Source organism: Acanthaster planci, linkage group LG01, assembly GCF_054643075.1.
Source record: "Acanthaster planci isolate LZ-2023a linkage group LG01, COTS_SCS, whole genome shotgun sequence".
In the NCBI taxonomy this organism is placed as follows: domain Eukaryota; kingdom Metazoa; phylum Echinodermata; class Asteroidea; order Valvatida; family Acanthasteridae; genus Acanthaster; species Acanthaster planci.
Window position 1 is genome coordinate 4,139,692 of NC_141777.1, and position 21,792 is coordinate 4,161,483.

The following is a 21,792-nucleotide window of genomic DNA, read 5'->3' on the forward strand; positions in this document are numbered from 1 at the left end:
CAACATATGCCCCCGAAACTGTACTCCTTTCAAGTGGACGTTATCCCGGAGGAAATAGGCCAGGCCAAAAACGAAACTGTGTTTTTTGCAGTACTAGAACCCAACCTAAAAGGACTCGTATGGTTTGTAAGAATTGCCAGAAACCAATGTGTCGAATTTCATGCTTTGAAAATTTCACAGTGTGCGTTAACATAGACGCGGGTACTTTGGATTGCGCCCCCCTTCAACCCCCCCATTCCAATGTTGCATTGGATCGCCATGGGCGCGCACCGGCCCTTAACGCAACATTGGATGGGGGCGGGGGCCACGGGGGTGGGGAGGGTAGGAGGCAAAGGCCTCATGAAATCTGAGCGGCAACGTATGTGCCATAAATGTGGTGCCATCTCCAATCAGTCTTCTTGTAGACAAGAATAAGTGTAGCACACCGTCCCCTGAATAAACGTTTATTCCTGTGATTTCATCAATGGTTCTTTATGATTTGGAAAGAGTTCCATGTTCGAAGTTGACTCATTTTCCTCTTCAGTTATCAGTTAGTTCCCAGAAATCAGTTAGAGTTCAGGAAAGTCCATTTTAGCAGCGACAGAGTACAAGCTTTTTCAATGAAAACACAATTTGTCGGACCAATTTCAGAGGGATTGTACACAGGGTGTAAAATGAACTTCGTGAATGGAACTCTGTCCCATGATTTTTACCAAAACAACTTCCGTAATATTCTCCGTATTGGATATCAAATAGTGTGGTAAGGAACCCATGGATGACCAAGGAGGTCTTGAGCCTGATAAGGTTAAGCCAATATAGGCAACATAAAAAAACCAAGGTTATTTTCGGCCGCACAGTTCTGAAAAAAAATCTTCTGACCGCAATCCAGGCTACCTGGCTGTACCAACTTATTGAAACAATTATACAACTGCCCTTGAATAATGTAAATTCGGTGGAATTACGGTGGCATACTCTCTGGAAACCATGATATATAAAAGTGATCTACATGCACGCTGGCTAATTAGATATAAAACCAAGATTGCCACAAGGAGGCAAGCCACTCCAAGTGTCTGTGCGTGTATGGGTATAATCAGTGCGCTAAAGATCATAGGCCATCTCGAAGTCAGATTGCATTACATTAATGCAATGTTACATCTAGTTAAAGCTTTTCCAAGTTTAATCAACAAAATCAAGATTATTGGTTAGGAAGAGGTCTTAAAGCCAAAAGGTCTCCGGTTTCTGATCAGCGCGCTCGTTGCCTTTCACCTGCACATCGGAAAATAAAAAGACAGTATTTTATTTAGCATAATACGATGTCCACAAGTTACCAAGCTTGCTTGATCGACTGGATCGAATCCTGATTCCTGAGCATCACCCCTGTTCATTTGATGTTACAGACCTTGTGCGTTTTGTCCAGAAGAATCTCCTCATACGGACTTGGTGCGCCTGTGGCAAGATCCGCGTGCACACAAACTTTGGAATAATGGCATCGATTAAACGGTTTCGTATCCAGGTGCCATCGGGCATAATCAAAATGTTGGTACACTGTTACGGTGCGCGTGGTTGAAGAGGGAAACTATATGAGTTTATGAATTCGATTTAGATAGAAATCGAGATCACACACGGGACCCAATACCGTTGAATGTACACAAAGAAAGCCACAGAAGAAGAAAAAAAAGCCGTTTCTGACATCTTGGTAATCTTAATCCATCTATCCTTTATCGTGGTAAAATTAAATAGTTACGAAAAAAGCCATTAACCGTCCGTCTAATTTGGCCCTACGACTTGTAAAAAGTGTTGCCTTGGCAGAACAGGGAGGTACCGCTACGCTTGATTAACAGATTGTTTGATAATATTGATGTTATTGATATTGGATATTGATATGATATTGGATTTTGTATATTCAATATGAGTCAAAATAAAGTTGCAGCTTCACATAATTTATCCCCGCTGGACATCGGAGGATCCTCGTCACTAAGTGGGTCAGTAGTGGTCATTCACGATTGTTTGCACGGTGATTTAATGCCTTGAACTAGTTACTGGTTCAAGCAGAACTGACAATTAAGGCAATATTTCTTGTGCTTCATCAACTCCTTCAATGTCGCTTTCTTCGTCAAAAGAATAAGACGAACAGGACAAGTGATCGATGTCATGATCGGAAAAAGCATCAACGCTGGAATTATCGTCGCTTGAGTCTGACATGATTGCACACGCTAACGCTACTGCATTACGCACATGTACATGACGCGGTGACGCGTCGTTGTGTAACAGTAAACAGTCGCCGGATAAAGGTCTCGTCCTATGACGTCACGATTCTTGGGCATTTCTTCAGACAACTTTCTCTACCCAACGGCTGTTTAGCTTTTGCTCCCAGAAGGGAGTGAAATAGGGTCGTGAAAACTGTAATTTTAACATATTTTCGCACATTTTGCTTATAAAGTTCAGTTCTCTGGACGTGTTCATGCGGGTTTTAAAAGATTTAAGTATACAAAAACTACATTTATTTCCAATTTGTAAATATAATGCTTCATTTCTAACGTATACTTGCAAACATGCGACTACTGCAATATATGTCTACATACAAATTTAAACCACACTTTGCACCTAAAAGCTTGCCGTCAAAAAACCAAAATAAATGGAGACAGATCTGAGTGCAACAATGATATAACAAAGTCCTCCCTTGTACCACCCATCATCAGAAGATAATTAAGAGTTCCTTGGCTTTAAGCAAATTTTGTTATTTAATGCTGGCTTAATATCGTAATAAAAGTTCTTATATAAACCTTGATACATCTCCAAGCACTGCTGAAAAAAGGGTACTTTCAAACATGCACTTTGCATGCGTAACGCAACTCTGTGTAAATGAATAACTGTAACATAATCGTAACAATTTTATAACGAAGTATATCGAATTGTTTACACGAATCTTATATGATAGTATCAAGTTTATAATCAGAGTTTTCTTGTAATGCATGTGTATTCTAGTTTATTATTAGATTTGTTTCTTTTTAGTAAGTGTTTGGGAAACTTTCCGAATATATAAAAGAGACAGGAACTTTAATGAAAGCAATATTGTCTAGGAAGTAATACATGAAGTAGCTTATAACAATATCTTCGCATTTTAACTAAGTCGGTCACCTTTAAAGTCAGGTCCCAGTTAAATCACAAATCAAATGAGTTAGGAACTAGAACGATCGATAATATCAAAGTATTGATGAGAATGCCTTTGCCAAAGTCCGCCCGCACAGGTTTTGTCGTGCGACACAATAACTTGTCATTTGAAAGTGGTAATAAATGATTATCTTTGATAATATGCTGTAATATCTGACAATATCTTACTCAGTCTGATCACCCTTACTAATGCTTGACAGCATATTTAACATAACATCAATTTGTTTTAAACTCAAGTCTGGGGAATTGAAACAGTTTCATATTTTAAGAACTGCAGTCGAATACTGTTAAGCGAGACGATGAAGTCTTTTCCCGTTGGTTTCAAGGGAGACTTTGAACAATTTTTGTTGGAACACAATCGTATAATATCCATGCTAATGCAGAGGCTAAACCACCATCATTGCGGAAGCAGATCAGTAAGAAAGTGAACAAGAAATTTGTACATAGATGAATTGCTTTTGTTTCAGTTTTTTGCTGGGATAGGTGGGTTGGGCAGGCTTCCTCTCACATTTGTGTACCTGCCAGTACTGCTACTACCGTTAATTGTTTCCTCATAAACAGCGTCACACACTTCATTAGTAGCTGCGGCATTCATGGACAACCCTTCAGAACTTATTGCAGCAATGGTAAGGTTTCCTGTTGGCCTGTCACCACCTGATCTGCGCCGGCCTTTTCTCCTGTTTGTTTTTAATGAAAGAGAACGTAACAGTATATATCAATGCGAAGTTTGAAAGTATGTCACTATATTGAATAATTGCTGAAAGTTGCATTTTTTCCAAACATGACCTTTGAAGTCAGCCCCTGACCAGACACCAGAGACTTTTTTGGCCTTATAAATTGAGAAACTTAAACGCTGTCGTTAATGCTGTTTGGTAGGTAGCGGTATGTATGTCATTCTTAATGACCAGCAGAATCACTTTAACCTATACACATTTTAAACGTGTCATGAAATTTTGAAATCTTGCCCTATACAACGACGCAAGGAAAATAAAGTGACATACATTTTGAGGAAAATGAATGCAAAAAGTAGCAGGACGATGAAGACGACGAGGCTTCCTGCTCCAGCCGCTATCGGAGCAATCGGTGCAGAGTAAGCTTCTTGACCTAAACAAAATAATGAGACCAAAACTTGCCACGTGTCATACACTCTTATAGAAAGACTACGTAAAATCCCACCAACTTCGATGCCAATATCGTCAAGTCCACCCACTTCCTTTGGCACATAGTCGTATCCAACGGCGGCTGAACGGTTTTAATAGTGGGGGGAAGCCCCGGCCATTAGACTGAAAAGAATACAATTATGAAGTTACAATATACATTCAACTGAGTTTAGTGTGAGTACAATTGAGTTCAGTTGAATGTCAGTAAGGGTTAGGGCATGTGTAGTTTGGGGGAAAAGTTAACATACACCTAGTAGAAAAAACATTTCCTCAATTTTTCGTTGTTTGAAATAATTTTCCTAACGTTTCTTTACGACGTCAGACAAATTGTGTCTCAACAAAATGTTTATATTGTGTACTTCGATTGAAAATACTCAGAGACATTTAGTGTGTTCAAAATATTGATATTTCTGAAAAGAAATTTTTAAAATTTACACCTATCCCTTATTGCCGTTCAAAAACACTTCAGAAAGAGGTCTACTGCGACTTTGACATATGACAAAAATACAGAAAGTGGCACTCACAATTATTAGGGTTGGGAGTATGTAGAATTGTGGGCTTTTTGTACGCCCAACTTTGAATGATACATGTGATACATCATTATCAGACATTTATTTTTGAGATGTGTACGTGATTAGAACGAGAATTTCTTAACCTTTCAAATGGTGTCGATGGTAATCTTTCATATACTTCCAAAATATACAAAACAGCCACATCAATTTGTCAATATTTATACCCACATTCCCACTCTACTCGGCCATTACAGCAACTTATTCCTGATTACGAAGTACGGGATCACATATATGTCTGTGGGTGTTTTTATTTGACTCATACACCATGTACATTAAGTCGAGACCCATCTTGTCTGTCCTCCTGAAAAGAAAAGTTGGAATGAGGAATGAGTGAAGTTGTGAAATTCGAGGAAAACCGTTTTTTATTCTAACAGTTGAATATATGTAAACCTTTTGCCCCATCTTTATGGCAGTCGAGAAGAAGAATGGTCCATTCCTTTTGACGATTTTATTATCAACGGGTTCGGGGTTTTTTTGTAATTTTTGTTTTTGATCTAAAATTTATTTCGCAACTTCTGAGGTGAGGGAAATTTTGACATCAGTTCAAGTTTTGATTTGCAAACGAGTGGCTTAAAGGACTGAACCGATTGACTAAAGAGCCCGTGTGGCCGATGGGATACAGTGCTTCTTTTGTTACAGATTAAACCATGAACATTTCTTAGTTTTCAAATATCTTGACGGGCGTAATCTTTGAAATGAAACAATTATATTGTGCAATATGAACATGTCAATAGAGGCAAATAGATGGCGTTTTAATTTGTGCAGCAGTTATTTCTCAATTTAATTAATATAAGTGTTAAGGACAAGTGAAGTACGCTGGGGATATTAATAACGCACCCGATCCGATTACCCACCGCTACTTATAAGTGAGGCCTGTGCAGCAAAATAGCCATGCTCTAACTGTGATGCTAATATATTATCGTATGATGCAATACAGTAGGCAAACTTTTAAGAGAGGCTTGTTCCAGCCTTCTGCTTACTTGACGCTGACGAGCCTCACTTATAAGTTTGCCTACTGTATTGCACTATACAAAAATATATTAGCAGCACGGTTCTTGCAGGCTATTTTGCCGCACAGGCCTCACTTATACGTAGCGGTGGTGGTCGGATCGGGTGAATAGCGATGGATTACCTTTAAGAACACATTCAGCAGATCGCCCAGACCACGTGAAGTCAGACCGACAAACTCTTTCGGAGGATCCCCTGAGTTGATATCCGTCCAGGCAGTCATACTTCAGCCAGTCACCAGGAAGGTATGCAGTCTTCTGGCCTGATACAAGCACGAGTTCATCCGATGGTACGGGTGTAATGTCACATCCTGAAATCATTTAGGGGGGAGGAGAAAGGGAAGTAGGGGAGAGAAAGGGGAGAGTGTATGTGCAGTAAGTGTCTTGCGAATGAAACCAGAAATCAAGAGGGGCAGATAGATAATGGATATACTTAAAGTGTGAGCCTGAAGCTTGATGGAACATCGGCTAATATTTGTCATATTGGCAACGAGATGAGCAAACCTTCGACAGAATTAATGAACGAAAGTGTACCACTTATTTTGAATTCGTCCTCGTTTGGAAAACATGACAAGTTATGTCCATGATGAAAAACAGGGATATGCTTGTGTGGAAGGGAAAGCTGAACTACAACGTTTAGTTTTTCTTGAAATACAAATCTAAGCTAAATTCCATCACATGAATCCACTTTTCAATGGTAACATTTCGTCGAATGAATTCTCTTGAAAAACTACAGATTTTTTATCTCTTTGAAAGAAACTTCCTTTTCATAATCCGGTGCCATTGGCAGTGTCCGAAAATGTTATAGAGGTCTGTGATAAGAGTTCATAATGTGGATGTTAGTCCGTCAGATTTAAAGTCCAATGACTAAAGAAAACTTCTCACCTGCAGGCAGACATCCGGTTTGCTCACCAGACCAAGTCAGGTCGGACTTACAAATCCGCATCCTTGACCCGTTCAGGCGATATCTGTCGGGACAGTCGAAAGCCACCGTGACACCAGGGGAGTAGGCCACTTGCAACGGAGTAACGATGAGAACACCTTTCGGATCTGGCGTAAGCATGCACCCAACGACTATACAAAACGTGTTGGAAAACGATTACAAGAACGTACATTTTAACAGCTGAGGATTGAATTTGTCATGTTACACTTCACCCAGATACAACCGTCAAGACTTCCTCACCTTCCTCCAAGCATTCGATGGGTTGCCCGGACCACGTGAAGTTTGACTGACAAATTCGCACTGCAGATCCGCTTAACTGATATCCAGGAAGGCAGTCAAACTCAAGCACGAAACCCGGTGGATATACATCTAGCGGCTCCGACAATATGACAAGACCGTCGGACAAGTCAGAACTGACGACACATCCACCAACTATTTGAAAATAAGCAATATTCATAGACTTTTTATGATGATGCCTTCCAAAATTTCTCTGGATAATCAATAATAACAGCTCTTTGAAACTACTGTGTCATGGGGTTTATGGCAACACCAATGCAACACCTCTTCCAAAAACGTGCAGAAAAATGCACGATCCTCCATTTGAATCTTTAATTAAATGCTAAGGCTTTTTAATGAAACGAGGCGCTGTTTTGGACGATAATCGGTGAAACGATACATCATAGCAGCAGCCGGTTTATAACTTTTTGCACAAAGCTGCCTACCACATCGCGCTCCAGCATCGTCTGTGTGGTAACAGAATTGACTTCCGAACTGTGCGCAATCCAGTACCGTTTCCTCGTCACCGGAACAACTCAGACGACCAAGGAGAATATCCAGTCCGTAGTCAACCCCAAATGCAGCATTTGTCAACGCCTGCAACGCTCCATGGAACCCAAGCTCCCTGCAGACGACAGTTGCGTCGTTCAGGTCCCAGCCACTGTCGCACACAGTTCCCCAAGCGCCACCAGAAAACACCTCCACGCGGCCTTCTCCGACGGTAAAACCGTCCACTAAACGAACTTAGAGGAAAAGCGTTAAACTTGCATATTATTCTAAGTAATAATTGCAATCTCCTCTACTGACAACATCCACTCTTACTGTACTGATGAATTTAAATCACTTTTCAACCACTAGATTTCAATTCATTAAATGTCTGCAAAAAAAGCAAAATAAGGAAAAAATTACCACAGACTGTTTAAGATCAAAATAGCCCATCCTTTAAAACCAATGTATTAAAAAAAGTGAACTAAACAACGGTTTGTACACTTTCAGTGGAGGCCACAAATATAGCCGTGCCTACTTGATAACATATATCTCTATGAAAGGATCCTAAAGCTTCACAAATCGGAAAATTTGGTGAATTAGAATCCGTAAAATGTTTTATTTGTAAACTTTCGTTGTCACTACTACTGCAATGATTTACCTCAAAGAGACCACACCAAGCCTTGAGAATCAGATAGCTTGACCAAAAGTTTATCGAGCAACACACGCATAAATCTGGATTTTGATGTGATAAATTTCGTTTGGGGGACTGAGGAATCTTTGGGATGGAAACAAATCACATTTTCAGGATTTACAAGAAAACTATAACAAAAATTACATGGAACAGTTGAGCAAATGTTCGTGTAACATTGTGACAGGTTAATCTTTAAATCAAAAATTATTCGAGTCTCTTAAACTGTCTCTTAAACTTTCTATAACGTATTACCAGATGGAGCACATTCCACGCCGACATCTTTGATGTGATTGCAGTTATGTATTTCTACAGTGTCGTGTTGGCAGCTTATCAAATTTGTTTCGACACCAGAGCAAACGACATTGTCCAGATGAATTTGTCCAACTCCACCGCCGTACGACACAAGAGCGCTCGCTGTGTTAGGGAAACCCATCTGACGGCACGCCACGGTAGCTTCCTCTAGTCCCCACGAGTCATCACAAACTGTGCCCCATTCGCCGTTGAGAAAGATTTCCAGTCGACCTTTGTTACGCGCACCACCACCGACAAGCCGAAGCACTGGGCCTTGACAAAAATTAACAAAAGGGAAAATCTATTACTGAATGTACAACAAAACCAGATCTTGTGATTAATGTTTAGATTTCAGGAATGATTGTTCAAGAACGGTTTTTTCCGTTCTTCAGATACAAATATGGACATTTTTACTCGGAACCAAAAAAAAAATCAAGAAACACATGTATTTATCAAAGTTTACTCGACATTGAAGAATATGTTTCTTTTCCTGAACAGATCATGTTGCCTTAAGATTATGCCAAACTTGAATTATAGTTATTGTTTCCCCAACACAATCGATTAATTAATCTGCTCTACGACGAAAAGGGGTACGTAATGTGTGCATGGCAGGCAGAAAGATAAATGGCGCTTTCCTTGTAACGATTTCTTTCTTACAGGCTAAGTTTTGAAATTGCATGTATTTGTAGGCCTACATTATCTCATATGTGTCTCTCATTTTATAGATTCATTCCCTTTGACGGAAACTGGATCAGTTCAATGTTTCAATTGCAAACTGGTGACCAAGTAAAGACAGAAACGACCGACTAAAGAGTTTGCTGAGCTGATGGAATGTAGTGCTTGAACATGAATAATGCACACTTATTATTTTTCAAACGGTAAGACTCCTTAATACTTTGAAATTGTTAACTAGCTATCTTCGGTGATATGAATGTGCTCTTATAGAAGCATTCATGTAAAACTGGGTGTGTGAGGAATGGCTATTTACTAGGCTGATTGTGTCTCTTTTCACTTCAGCTACAAATATCTTCACAGTAGTTAAAAAATCGTTTTTTAACAAGCCTTCAGAGGCATACACTGAGTATGCAGTGTTAAAATACACGCGGGCAGGGCAAAATCCAAAATTAATTTACATCTCCCCGGCGCACATCCATCTTTGAAATAGTCGTTGGTTCCTTCTGATTAAATCTTTGATTTCGTCTCGACATTATTATCAAATAAAATATCTTTACTGATTCATTGGTAAAGTCAGTGTCTTGATAGCATGCAGTATCGTTATCAATGATTCCATGTTATGATCTACAGTATGATTTCAAATTTCAAATCAGACACTGAAATAAATTGCACACACCGATTTCACATGTGGTTCCACGGAAGTGGTCTGGACAGTGGCAAGTGAAGGTGCCTCCAATGCTGCTGCATGTCCCTCCGTTTATGCACGGTCGACTGCTACAGGGTTCTGAGGATTAAAAAATGCAACTTTTCTGATTCACAGTAAATAATTATTATCTTTACTAAATAATTTTTCGTACATCTGCACAGTAACCGTATGGTTTATTTGAGATGTTTTCGTAGGTATCAGAAGGTTGTCATAAGCTATTACAGAACACAATCATTTGAAACAGGCAAACTTCCAAGAACAGCCGCAGTTGTCTCCAAATTTTATTGCAAAGAACAAGTAGAAATCACAGTACTTCTTACCGCATCGAACACCAGCATCCTCATTGTGGACGCAATTGTGAATCCCGGGTCCGCTGTTCACGCAGTCAAGCACGGTATCTTCGTCCCCACTGCAATGTACGTCATCAAGTAATATTAATCCATCACCGGGAGAAGACCAGGTCAGAGCTTGTACAGCGGAGGAGAAGCCAAGTTGCCGGCAGATGACCGTAGCGTCTCCAAGATCCCAGCCATCATCGCAGATCGTTCCCCAAGTACTGTGCCAGAACACTTCCACACGGCCCTCGCTTGAGCTTGTCCCGTCAACTAAACGAACTACAGCAGATAGAATATTATACATTTAATGTCAGCCTATGTGACTTCAGTCTATTGAGCCTGTGCAGCGTTATCTTAGGTGTGTTTTGCAAAGGTTTTTAATTTTGAACGACACTTTCTAAAGACATTTTGGCCTAAAAATATTACGGATGTATATCAATACAAACGTATTTAATTTTAACTCTGGGGTAAGGCACGCATCACATGGATGCTCGTATGAACTCTTTTCAACCGATAAGGGCGTGCTTAAGCTCGATCGAGGTGGATCAATTTAGTGTGCTTTTGGCATGCCTGAGTTTTGCAACTTGATTACAACCTCCATGTTGCTCAATTGTATTCAGACCATGGGTACAATTTGTTGGTAACGAGAATTCGATTTCGGTAACAGAAAATTGGTTCAAAATGTGCACGCATAACCCTAACTTTATTCAGTCGCATACATTTTGCAGTAACATCCTCATTAGAAATCATCAGGAAAGTTCCGTGAACTTTACTTGTTTTGTTTGGTTATTTACAACTCTCTCTATATAGTTCTTTCAATCGAACTGATGTTCTTGAAATGTTTTTAAATAACCCATCTAAAGGCATACGCCAATGTACCAAGAGGGATCTGATGTTCATGGATCTTTTCACATAATTAGTCGCTTTTTATCTCTTTTATCTCTTTTTACCTCTTGTACATCTCCAAGGAAACTTTTGCTTCGCAGATGCTCACAGAAAATTTGTGCAAATTGTGGTCTTATACATGTATGTCTAGTGGCTTTTTACGGTACTGTTGTACCTACAAGGTCCCATAAGATGCCAGCCATCATACAAATTATTCATGAGGACGAAAGGCGAGACAAAGCTTCATTGTCATGTATATCTCGTGCGCTGCAACTGACCATGTGAAAACGATGTAATTCTCGTGTTTTTTTCTAAAATGACGATACTGACCACTACGTGACCTTAGCCCCTAATCTCATATGATGCAAGATATGGGCCGAGAGACCCCCCCCGCCTTTGTGTTGGTCATTGTTTGATCGGAATCTCAGGAATTCTGTACTGACTTTTAGGGGGGGATGTGTTAGGTGACAATAGTCTAGAGTGTGTATAGGGACTGGACATGTGGCGGGGGTACCCATCGGCTCCATATCGTGCACGGTATCCCCAATCTACAAACAGTCCATGCACAAAAAATGTGTGCGAGGCCCAAAACTGACAAAGTTTGGCTTAAAGTGTTGGAAATAATGGGGAAACAAAGTCGTTTGGTCCATTTTACAGAAAGTAGCCATAACCACTAGCTGCCTTCCCCCAATACTGTTAACATTCGTAAAGGCTCGATCGACCATACCAGCTCAGCTTTCATCAGACGACAGCTGCTTGTTGCCGAAATGACTGCTGCTGGCCACAGGCTAACCTTTGACCTTAAGTTTCGAAAACACTAATAAGTGCTTTTATAGAGGGCCTGCCTGGAGCGCCCTCCCAGAGAACACGTTTTGCCATTTACATTTAATGACAATGGATGCACAAAAGGTTTACTCGAGCTTATCCTAGGGTGCGTTCGATTAGCTTACACGTGTAAGTCAAACTTACACGAGAGCGTTCGTTTAGCCATCACGTGATCTTCGTGCCTGCCCTGGTCTCAGCCACCACTACTCCAGCTGGCTAGCGGGTCTCTGGAGGTTGCCCGAGTGTTAATTATGACGTTACGGATGGACTGTTCGAGCATGGACATCATGGAACATGGCAGGGACTTGACCTTTTACTGTCCCAGAATGCCTTGGCAAATACACTGCAGCGTTCGATTACCCTCATTTCGAGGCTTCCCTTGCGTGTGACACTGGTGTATTCAGGGAAGCTAATCGAACGCACCCCTAGAGGAAGAAAAATGCCCTCTGACGTGACGTCACACGCAGGTCCTCGGTTAAGATGGCTGTAACTGACATATCAATTATTTAGCTTTAAAGAAGACAATAAAATGACTGCTAGTGACTACGAAGTGGTCTTTGACCAAGGTGAGAGTGCACTACATATTGAGCTTGCGCTAGTTGCCATAATGATGGGGAAAATGCATGACAGATTACCTGCTGGAGAACACTCAACGCCTGCATCTCTAGAATGGTTACAGTTCATGTGACTCCCAATTCTGGCATGAGAACAGCTCTGCAGGTTGATTTCAGAACCAAGGCACATAACCTTGTTGAGGTGAATCGGCCCACTTCCACTTCCAAATGATCCTCCATGGGTAGCCTCGATGGCACCGGGGAAGCCGAGCTGTCGGCAAGCCACTCTGGCATCCTCTATACCCCAGGAATCGTCGCAAACAGTGCCCCATTGACTGTTCAGGAAGATCTCGAGCCGTCCTTCATTTAATGAATTACCACCCATTAAGCGAGGTTTTGGAACTGTATAAGTGGGGAGCAATTTCATTATAGTGTGGTTGGTGTGGTTATGGAAAAATACATGTGAAAAGTAATATTTTCTTTCAGGAAGTTAGTTAGCATATACCGGTATTTTTAAGAGAATGAGAACCTAAATAAAATTTTACATTTAAAAAATAACCCGAGTAAACAGGAAAAATCAGAATACACAAATAAAATAAACATCCTGCGATTGCCAAGCAGCTTGTCATGTAAGACTCCCTTGGCAGAAAAATAGGGGTGAACAATGTTGGTCTCGATGGCTTTTGGTTTAGAAATTTTTGTTTATATTCATGCAAGAGCTGATCGGGGGGGGAGTCGTTGGGGTGGAGCCCTCCCCCCTCGCTCTGAGACCTTGATGTATGCACACACACGCGATTGGACAGCTTTTACTGGTGAAGTAAGGGGACAGCCAGTGGCTTCATTCAAGTTGGCAGGGAATTTGCAGTTAGTATGAAGGACAGTTGGAATAATTCTCGAAAGAAATTTAGTGCGGCAGCCTACCACATCTGATTCCTGCATCTTCAAAATGGTTACAGTTGTGAATCCCCAGACCATTATGTGGACAATCAAACAGCGTCAGTTCGTGTCCGCTGCACCCGACATTATCCAGCAGTATCTGCAATCCTATACCCTGGCCGAAAGTAGCCTGTGAAAGGGACGCCAGTGCACCCGAAAAGCCCAGTTCTCGGCAGACGACAGTGGCATCATTTAGATCCCAGAAGTCATCGCAAACGGTCCCCCAGGCACCTCCAGAGAACACTTCCACGCGACCTTCGTTTGAACTCGGGCCGTCAACCGAACGAACTGAAAAGGTAATTTAAACAACGCGGAAAAGTACAGGTTTTATTAAAGAAAATATAATTATCTAGTTTATTTGAAGTGTGGGGTGGTTAAGTGTTTCTATAGTTTCTCAATTAAGCGGGACGTTACGCTATAAGAACATCAATCAATATTTTAGTGCTTCATAACTAAAATGACACTGAAAGTTCAAAAGGGATAATTAGTGTATATTTAACTGAGAAGCAAATGATTATTTCTGTAATGCAAGATCAAGTAATGTCACAAAAACTACTTTTTACAACCCATTTTGGTATTACCTCCTTGAGCTTAACTTCTGTGATGCATGGGAATTTGCCTTCTTTATAAAGGGATGGGGGATAACAATACCATAAAAGGCTTGTATTCCCATGTAAAAAAGGATTTGTTTAGCCTTGGAAATAAGGAGGCTCCCTTAATCACTACATTATAGGTGTGTCCACAAAATCGTGTTTCCCACTCAATTATCCAATTAACAGGGTTTTTAGGCATAATCTCGAGTATCCTAAATGGCGGAGACCTCATAAAGAGCCAATAGCGATTTCAGTGGAGGTGGGGCTGTAATTTTATTGCTGTTGGGGGCTATGTCAAGCAGCAATAATAATAAATGATATGTAATAACCTTAAATAAAAATGTATTTCGAATTCCCCAGCACAAATTCCTAGATCTGCCTTTGCTGGCTCACACAAAAATTTCTGTACTGGGGTATATTCTTGGAATCAGTGATGAGACAGCCCTGGCTGTAATGGCTTTGAGCCCAAACAGAGAGAACCCTTTCATTTGCCATTACATGTATATGTATTTTAAAAATCGACAAGCATGCCAACTAGCTAACACCCCCCCACATGCCTACTATAAAAACAGCATCATTATTTGCGCCCATTATTTATGTAAGGGCTGACAAGCTGCTTATTTTCATATTAAAACGTACCTCTCGGACTACATACAACACCTGCATCTTCATTATGACCACAGTTATGGACGCCGATTCCTCTGTGTGGACAGTCTTCAAGATTTGCTTCGTTACCGTTGCATAGTAAGTCATCGAGAAGAATAGGCCCACTCCCACGACCATAAGACGCTTGGGAGGTAGCCGTAACGGCACCAGGGAACCCGAGCTGTCTGCATGCGACCTGAGCATCCTGTAGCCCCCATGAGTCATCACACACGGTGCCCCATGCTCTATTCAGAAAAATCTCTATTCGACCCTCATAACCAGTATTGCCATCGACGAGACGTACATCAGCTATCAGGGAAAAAATTACAAGGTTAACCTTGATTTATGAACGATTTGACAAACGCTGTTGAGCTTCGTGTGTGACGTGTTACGAAAAGTGTCCGAATGAGATGTTGTTTCAAACTCTTACAAAACTATGTTCGAGGACCACTTTTTTAATTTTTTTATTTTTTTTATTATCATCGTTAAAATCCATGGCTGTCAGCCCAACCTCTTAAGACGTTCTCTACGGGCAATTTAGAAGGGGTTACATGTAAACACGCCATATACTATGGACCACTGACAAATGAAAACACAATTGAAACAATCTTGAATTATGAAAACATATTCCACCAAACCTAGTTATTCACAACTAATCAACGATTGATTGTTAAAATCTCCGCGCAACTGTACCGTATTGAAAGTAACTGCAAGTTTACAGAATGATTTAAAAGTCGCCCTCCAAATTTGCAATTTTTACATATCAAAATGTATTCATGACCTATGGCCTATCAATCAATGTCACAAGTAAGGTTCAGGAATTCTTACTCGTCTTGCCTTCCACGCTTTTTGTTACCACACTTCTCAGAAACTGATTCAGAATTTTCAATTCACTGAAATATTTTAGTTTACACTTCAATTTAATACATGTATTCGTTCGGTTCTTTTAAATTGGAGAAATCTTTTAAACTTTCCAAACTACAGATCTCTCTTGTTTGATTTATCCCTTTCTTTTGTTCCCCTCTTTTGATTTTCTTTTCAATTCGTAACATTGCCTTGTAATATCGACTTCTCAAAATCTGAATTTTTTTGTTCTCTATTAATCTCTAAAGTCTTAACATTTTCATTAAATTCCGTTCAGTCAACATTAAAAATTCTCTTCCAACCTCTTCTTTTAAATTCTCAGGTTTTTCTTTCGAATTCTCAGTTTCCATTATTAAATCTCAGATTCCTTTACTAACACCTAAAATCCCAAACTTTGTCTCCACACATGAAATCTAGTTTGACTAAACACACTTTTCATCTAAGAATTTTCAAGATTTCCTTTGATTTTTGTAACTTAAGGCACGTTTATATAAATGCAGTACAACCTTAAACCCATTCAATTTTTTCAGAAATCTGCTTTTTACATCTTCCAATGTAAAAGAAACGCTCTGTACATTTTTGATATTCTCTCCTATTATTTAATGGGCATGCTGTCAAAAATTCACTGGTAAAAAGACACTGACCAAATTCTACATCACATCAAAATCAGCAGAACTTAACAAACATCCATATTGTTTTTACACATATAAAATGATGTGTTGTCGCCATTTCCCTCCTCGTTGAGCCTGTCAGTTCTGCAACTAGCGTCTTGGACAGCTTCAGAAAAGGCCCCTCAGACTTCCACATTAAAAAAATGCCGGTCCACCTTTGTGTTGTGTTGGAGTTCTCCTTCGGTAGCTCAAAACCCCCATAACTTGTGCTATAGTTGGCACCTAAAGAAAATATCTTGAGGAAATTCTGGGCATACAGAACACCAACAAAATCTGGCGTTTTTGGCTGGTAAGGCTTTAGGCTAACAGGATAATATTTCTTTAAAACCCTCTGACGTGAACCAGATGCAACTCGGTTCTCTCTCATCGAGATATATGGCGGAGCTATCAGTGGTGTCCAAATACAGCCTTAAATCGGTCACACCCAAAGAATTCAGAATTTGGAAAATATTTGGAAAATTCCAACACTCCACCAGTCACTTACGCTGCCACACCATGGTACATAATTGTAACAAAGACACCCTCAAATGCCTCAGTAGTAATCAACTGCACTGCTCACTATGCCACACTATAATAAACAGTCCTATCTTCTTGGGCACACTCACATACTATGAGCGACTAAGTTCTACCTACTTCTGAATATTCATCATTGAACTTGCAACCAATGGTGAATCTACACATTGCACATGGACTAAAAGAAAAACCAAACTGGATTCAAAATTACAAACATGATGAAACAAGAAGTCACTTGCGACAATGGCTATTCTTATGTAAGAATTTTATAAACAAAACAATGACGCAATAACTGTTCTGGGCCTTTGAACATGAAAAACTGCATTATTTTAAATGATAATCAGAAATGACTACTTTGTAAATATAGAAATATGAAATATGTAAAACTCAAGATGTACATCTTGAGGTGATATCTGACACCAACCAAGAGTGATGTTTCTGTAATCCTTGGCCACCATACGAATAATAGGCAAAATCAAAGCGATACTGAATATTCATCGACCTTCCTACAGTCTGGGCCTTTCTGGACCGGATAGGTCCGTTCAAGCTGATCATTTTTCCCACTTGGGCTAACTTAAACGCCGCTGTAACAGAGATGTCTCTCAGAAGTTTCGTGTAAAGTTTCGTGGCAAGGAAACTACTCTGGCAGCTTCAGATTGATTTGCAAGTATTTATCATCTATAAAACTATAGAACATACAAGCAGATACAAATTTCACTCACACGCATCAGTGGTGCTGAAAGTAGTCTCCATCAACACAACCAGGAAGAAAACTACACATGTCCAACGATCTAGCGCTTTAGACATGCTGCTCCTTCTCTGGTTCGGCTAACCTAAAAGATAAATTAAACTGAGTTAATGAGGTTATGCCAGGTTTTTGTTTTCAGGTGTACGCCATTAATTTGTTTGCATTTCACCTATTTAATGTATTGAGATACCAATCTCTGCACATGGTAGCATTGTCCTTCGCATGTGGCTTCATTTGTAAAGGGTTGACACATTCTGACTCGAGAACTTCACTACAAATGCTTCTTGACGTCATATTCACTTCGCTTTTGCATTCACCACGCGTCATTGAACCGCCTTTTGATGTTCACCCGCAACAAATCTTGTGATTGTGCTTTGTATTCGTTTGTATTATTTTGAGATTTTGTTTTCAACTATTTGTTCCTCTTGTTGCTGATGCTGTAGTTTACCATTTTTGTTGTTTATTCACTTGTTTGTTTGTTCACTTGATTGATCCCTGCCAACCCGCCCTGCTTGCTTATATTTGTTTCCCAGCTCACAACAGGCGTAAATCGCGGGGGGATTGGAGGTATATATCAATCCCCCCCTCCCCAACATTAACACACACACTTTCTGAGTTCGGAATATGAGCTATTAAATCGTTCCCCCACACGTTTTTTGTGATAAGCAAAACATTAGAGCAGATTGTGAATTTTTTCCCGGATTTCCCAAAGACTAAAATGTTTGCAATATTATTAAAAGGGGAAAGCACTTTTTAAAAACTATAAACATACCATTCTGATGTATTAAACCACTCTTGTGACGTAAAGTGTCGATTTTTCCCTAAGAATGTACAGTTTTTAAGAATGTAGAGTTTGGACATTCCTCAAAACTGATGGTCAAACTTGATTTGATACACCCAGAAAAAGCACTTGTGACATTAAATTACAATGTCAAACACGCTGAGAAACGCTCTCAAAAATAAAGCAGGTTGTTTTAGAGGTTCAATACGGTTGAAAAATTTTTAGATTTGACGCGGCTACATTTTCTGTTGAGATTAGCGATTTTCAATTAAAGCGAACCGCTCCTTACATTGCACTATATGTTTTTAATGTGTCTTCTTTATTTTTGCGTATACTTCTTCCATTTTAGTTTCATTTTTACATATCCCTTCCATTTTAGTTTTTTTATCTTTTTTAAGTTTTAATTTAGAAGTAGATTCTTAAGGTTACGTATAATTATTTATTATTTTTCTTATCCTTTTTCTTTGTGTATGTATTTTAAACTTCGCATTTAGCCACTTCACTTTCGGTTAAACCTCAGTTTCACCTCTAGTCTGCTATTAAACAATCTGTAAAACAACTTCAGCAATCACAATTCATGTTCAATTTTGCAAAACAGATTAATCGTTTAAAACGTAAGTATGATACCTCCCAAATGAATGAGGTGATATTCCAAATGTGTGTTTTTCCAAACGGAAGAATATTTTTTGGCGACTGAGGGATCTGAAATAGGAAGCATGTACTTCCAAGGTTGTAAACGTCATCTTCCTTTGAGGAGACAGTCAACTGTACTTCTCAAAATAGTCACTCGTGATACTTGCTAGTTGGTGGGGTAAAAGGTTCCCAGCCCCGTACAGTCATCTCGATAGCCTTAGGCTTTGCTAACTTAAATTTAGCGTATTTCCGCAACAATCGTGTAGACATAAAACAATTTGGACCGTACGACAGTGTGTGTATGTGCCATGCCATACACTGATGGCATCGACTGCATACATGTCTGTGTGTAACTTCGTGTAAAGCATGAATTGAGTCTGTGAATGAAAAATAGTTGTGCACCCTGCCAAGGAGTTACTCCACGGTTTGAGACAGGAATGATACTTGCAAATGTCATAGCCAGCCAACGCTGGACAAAGATGGAATTCATCTCGCGGCTCTCAAAGTATCAGTAAAGCCTTTTTGTTGTTTTGTACAATATGGACAATAATTGTGGAAGGAGGGACGTGGCTAAAGTCTGGGTTCGCGCACTTGCCCATTCCAATCAAAGAATCTCCACTTTTTCGTTGTTTCTCTCTATCAGATTCTTCATGAATTTGATTACAGAAGTACATCTTTATCAAGAACATCTCCCCCTATATGGTGTTCCCCCCGCCCGCTTTTCCAATTTCCATGACTGGGCATTTCACCCCCTACCTTTCCCCACCCCCTTTCAAACACAGTTTTACGCCACTGCAGTTCACTGGAATAATGCTATTAATTTGGTTTTTACCTCCTTCGTATAGGCTCTACCAATTGAAGTCAACCTTTTTTCGCGACATAAAGGCTTGAACTTCAACCTAACAAGTTTGTAAAGATCTTTAAATCCCCGTCTTTGCCGTATTTACGTATTTAGAGGGCTACGCTTTCACAAACTAATAACCAAGGCTTTTGAAACCAGTCCATGCATTGCTATAAACACAAAAGCAGAACTTCAACTGAATGTCCTGTTTGCACTTTTTGATGAGGCTGCACCATATTGTTTGTACAGTGGAGTATCATTTCAAAATTCCCGAGTTATATCCGCATTCCATTCCACTGAACACAATGGCTGGTACACAATTTTTACAAGTTTGTTAGCTGCGTTACTGGTATAATAAGTTAAACACTATAGATAAACAAAAGATAAGACGTAAAAAAGATTTGCCATATTCCAGTGGTGAAATACTAAATTTGAACTTGATTGCAAATTGCGATTTTGACATGCTTAGAGGCGACCATATCTCGGGTTCCCAGAACTCGAGTAGGGTTAGTGGTCCATTACATGAAATACTTGGAAATCTTTCTAAGCAAACATATATCTGACGAAACCAGTTTTGATTCGGTAGGTTTTGTTTTTGTATGTGTCTAACTGTCCTTTGATGAGCTCTTCAGTCTTTATACAGTCGTTAATGCCGCTGCATCTGGCTTCGAATTCCGCCCCGGTCCACGTGTGGATTGGGCGTTCTGACCCTACCTGATCCCGTGGGTTTCACCGAGAATATTCTTCTGAGGTTTTCCTCCCACCTCTAAAACTGTAAATGTTTCTCACTGTCTCCTCTCTACAGGTTTCTTCAGGCTTGTGAGCTATAGTGCCTCGGGCACTTTTGAAAAATCCTTGGTGTCATTACCAGAAATTGTAAATAATAATAATTACAATTCATTATTCCTTAGGTATGATTTCGGTGTGTTTTAAGGGCTGAAAAAGTGTCTTTTTTGTACGTACACACTGAAATATAAACATTAAGGGCAAAATGCATGACTCCAGTTTAACTTACCTTGCAAAAGACAAAGAGACAACTGACGCCGTATGCCGAAAATGTGTAAAAAGCAGCTTTTCGTGTACAAGTGAAAAGTGATATCCTGAGCATTTACAGCGTGACTGCTGATTACAAGGGGAATATTATTTACATTGAAATGAGCCCTGGTGTCAGGTGTCTGTTCATATGTATGATAACAATAGCTACAATACAATACGTGTCGAGAGCGGCGGGGCGTTCGGTGAAAACGCTACTAGTAATCTATTTACCTTACATTTTAGCGGGCTGATTATAGCAATCGCAACTTCCTTAACCCTGACACTTTAAAGGGCAACTGCAATGTATTTTATTTAAACTTAAACTTTCAAAATGCACCTTTACATCTCTTTTAAAATTTTGCTTCACTGTATTGCTGTATTGCTGCCTGCCTCTTTGGTTTTTGTGGTAACGAAAATTTCCATATTCATGAACAAATCTGTAATGTGATCTCAGGAAGAAAATGTTGTATTGGTTTGTACACAAAGCATGTTGATTTATTTGATTTTGACTTACATAAAATTTCTTTTCTTGGGTGATTCAATGATATTTAACATTAAACATTTATTTCATTTCTTAAGTGCCATTTCTGTGGGCAATATTCAATAGCGCTGTACATATCAAAATAGTAAAAATAATGATTACACATTCCTAACATTTTTTTATTTTTTATATATTTATTTTTTATACTTATATAAAAACTACAATTAAAATTATAATTAAAAGTTACAAAAACTACTTGTATAGGTTACGGGTTGATTCCAGCCAGACTCCCAGAATACAGACATTGTCAACCATTTTTATGTCGTCACTAATTTTAACATGGTCAATGTAGATTTTGTCCAGCTGTTGTTGAGAACCAAACAAAGTGACCTCTGATTTTCCAACGTTAAGTTTCAACTTGTGTTTCAATATCCATGCTTGAACCGAAGAAACACATTTTTCAATATTTTGCAATGGATGAGTTTGATGACA

General features: G+C 39.6%; 1 protein-coding gene and 1 long non-coding RNA gene across 7 annotated transcripts; one reads left to right on the forward strand and one right to left on the reverse strand.

The window, feature by feature from the left end:
• Positions 1-2,441: 2,441 nt before the first annotated feature.
• Positions 2,442-20,923, reverse strand: LOC110989981 (scavenger receptor cysteine-rich domain-containing protein DMBT1-like). 2 transcript variants are annotated; one of them, XM_022254718.2, is made up of 14 exons: positions 20,800-20,923; positions 17,504-17,614; positions 14,728-15,042; positions 13,481-13,783; positions 12,641-12,961; positions 10,281-10,574; positions 9,931-10,038; positions 8,541-8,852; positions 7,555-7,851; positions 7,073-7,264; positions 6,775-6,963; positions 6,015-6,200; positions 4,152-4,254; positions 2,442-3,827 (listed from the first exon to the last, which is right to left on the reverse strand). In XM_022254718.2, the coding sequence occupies exons 2-14, from the start codon at positions 17,586-17,588 to the stop codon at positions 3,614-3,616; spliced, it is 2,919 nt and encodes a 972-aa protein (XP_022110410.2). In that variant the 5' UTR covers positions 17,589-17,614; positions 20,800-20,923; the 3' UTR covers positions 2,442-3,613. The 2 variants fall into 2 exon arrangements, with proteins under 2 accessions (XP_022110410.2, XP_086994947.1); XM_087138821.1 differs by lacking the exon at positions 20,800-20,923 and adding an exon at positions 17,720-17,785.
• Positions 3,638-8,223, forward strand: LOC147800274 (uncharacterized). Of its 5 annotated transcripts, none has more exons than XR_015425872.1 (3): positions 3,638-3,776; positions 6,033-6,179; positions 6,781-8,223. It is a non-coding gene; the product is annotated as an uncharacterized LOC147800274 (long non-coding RNA). The 5 variants fall into 5 exon arrangements; XR_015425876.1 differs by having other exon boundaries at positions 6,033-6,135; XR_015425870.1 differs by having other exon boundaries at positions 6,036-6,179.
• Positions 20,924-21,792: the final 869 nt, after the last annotated feature.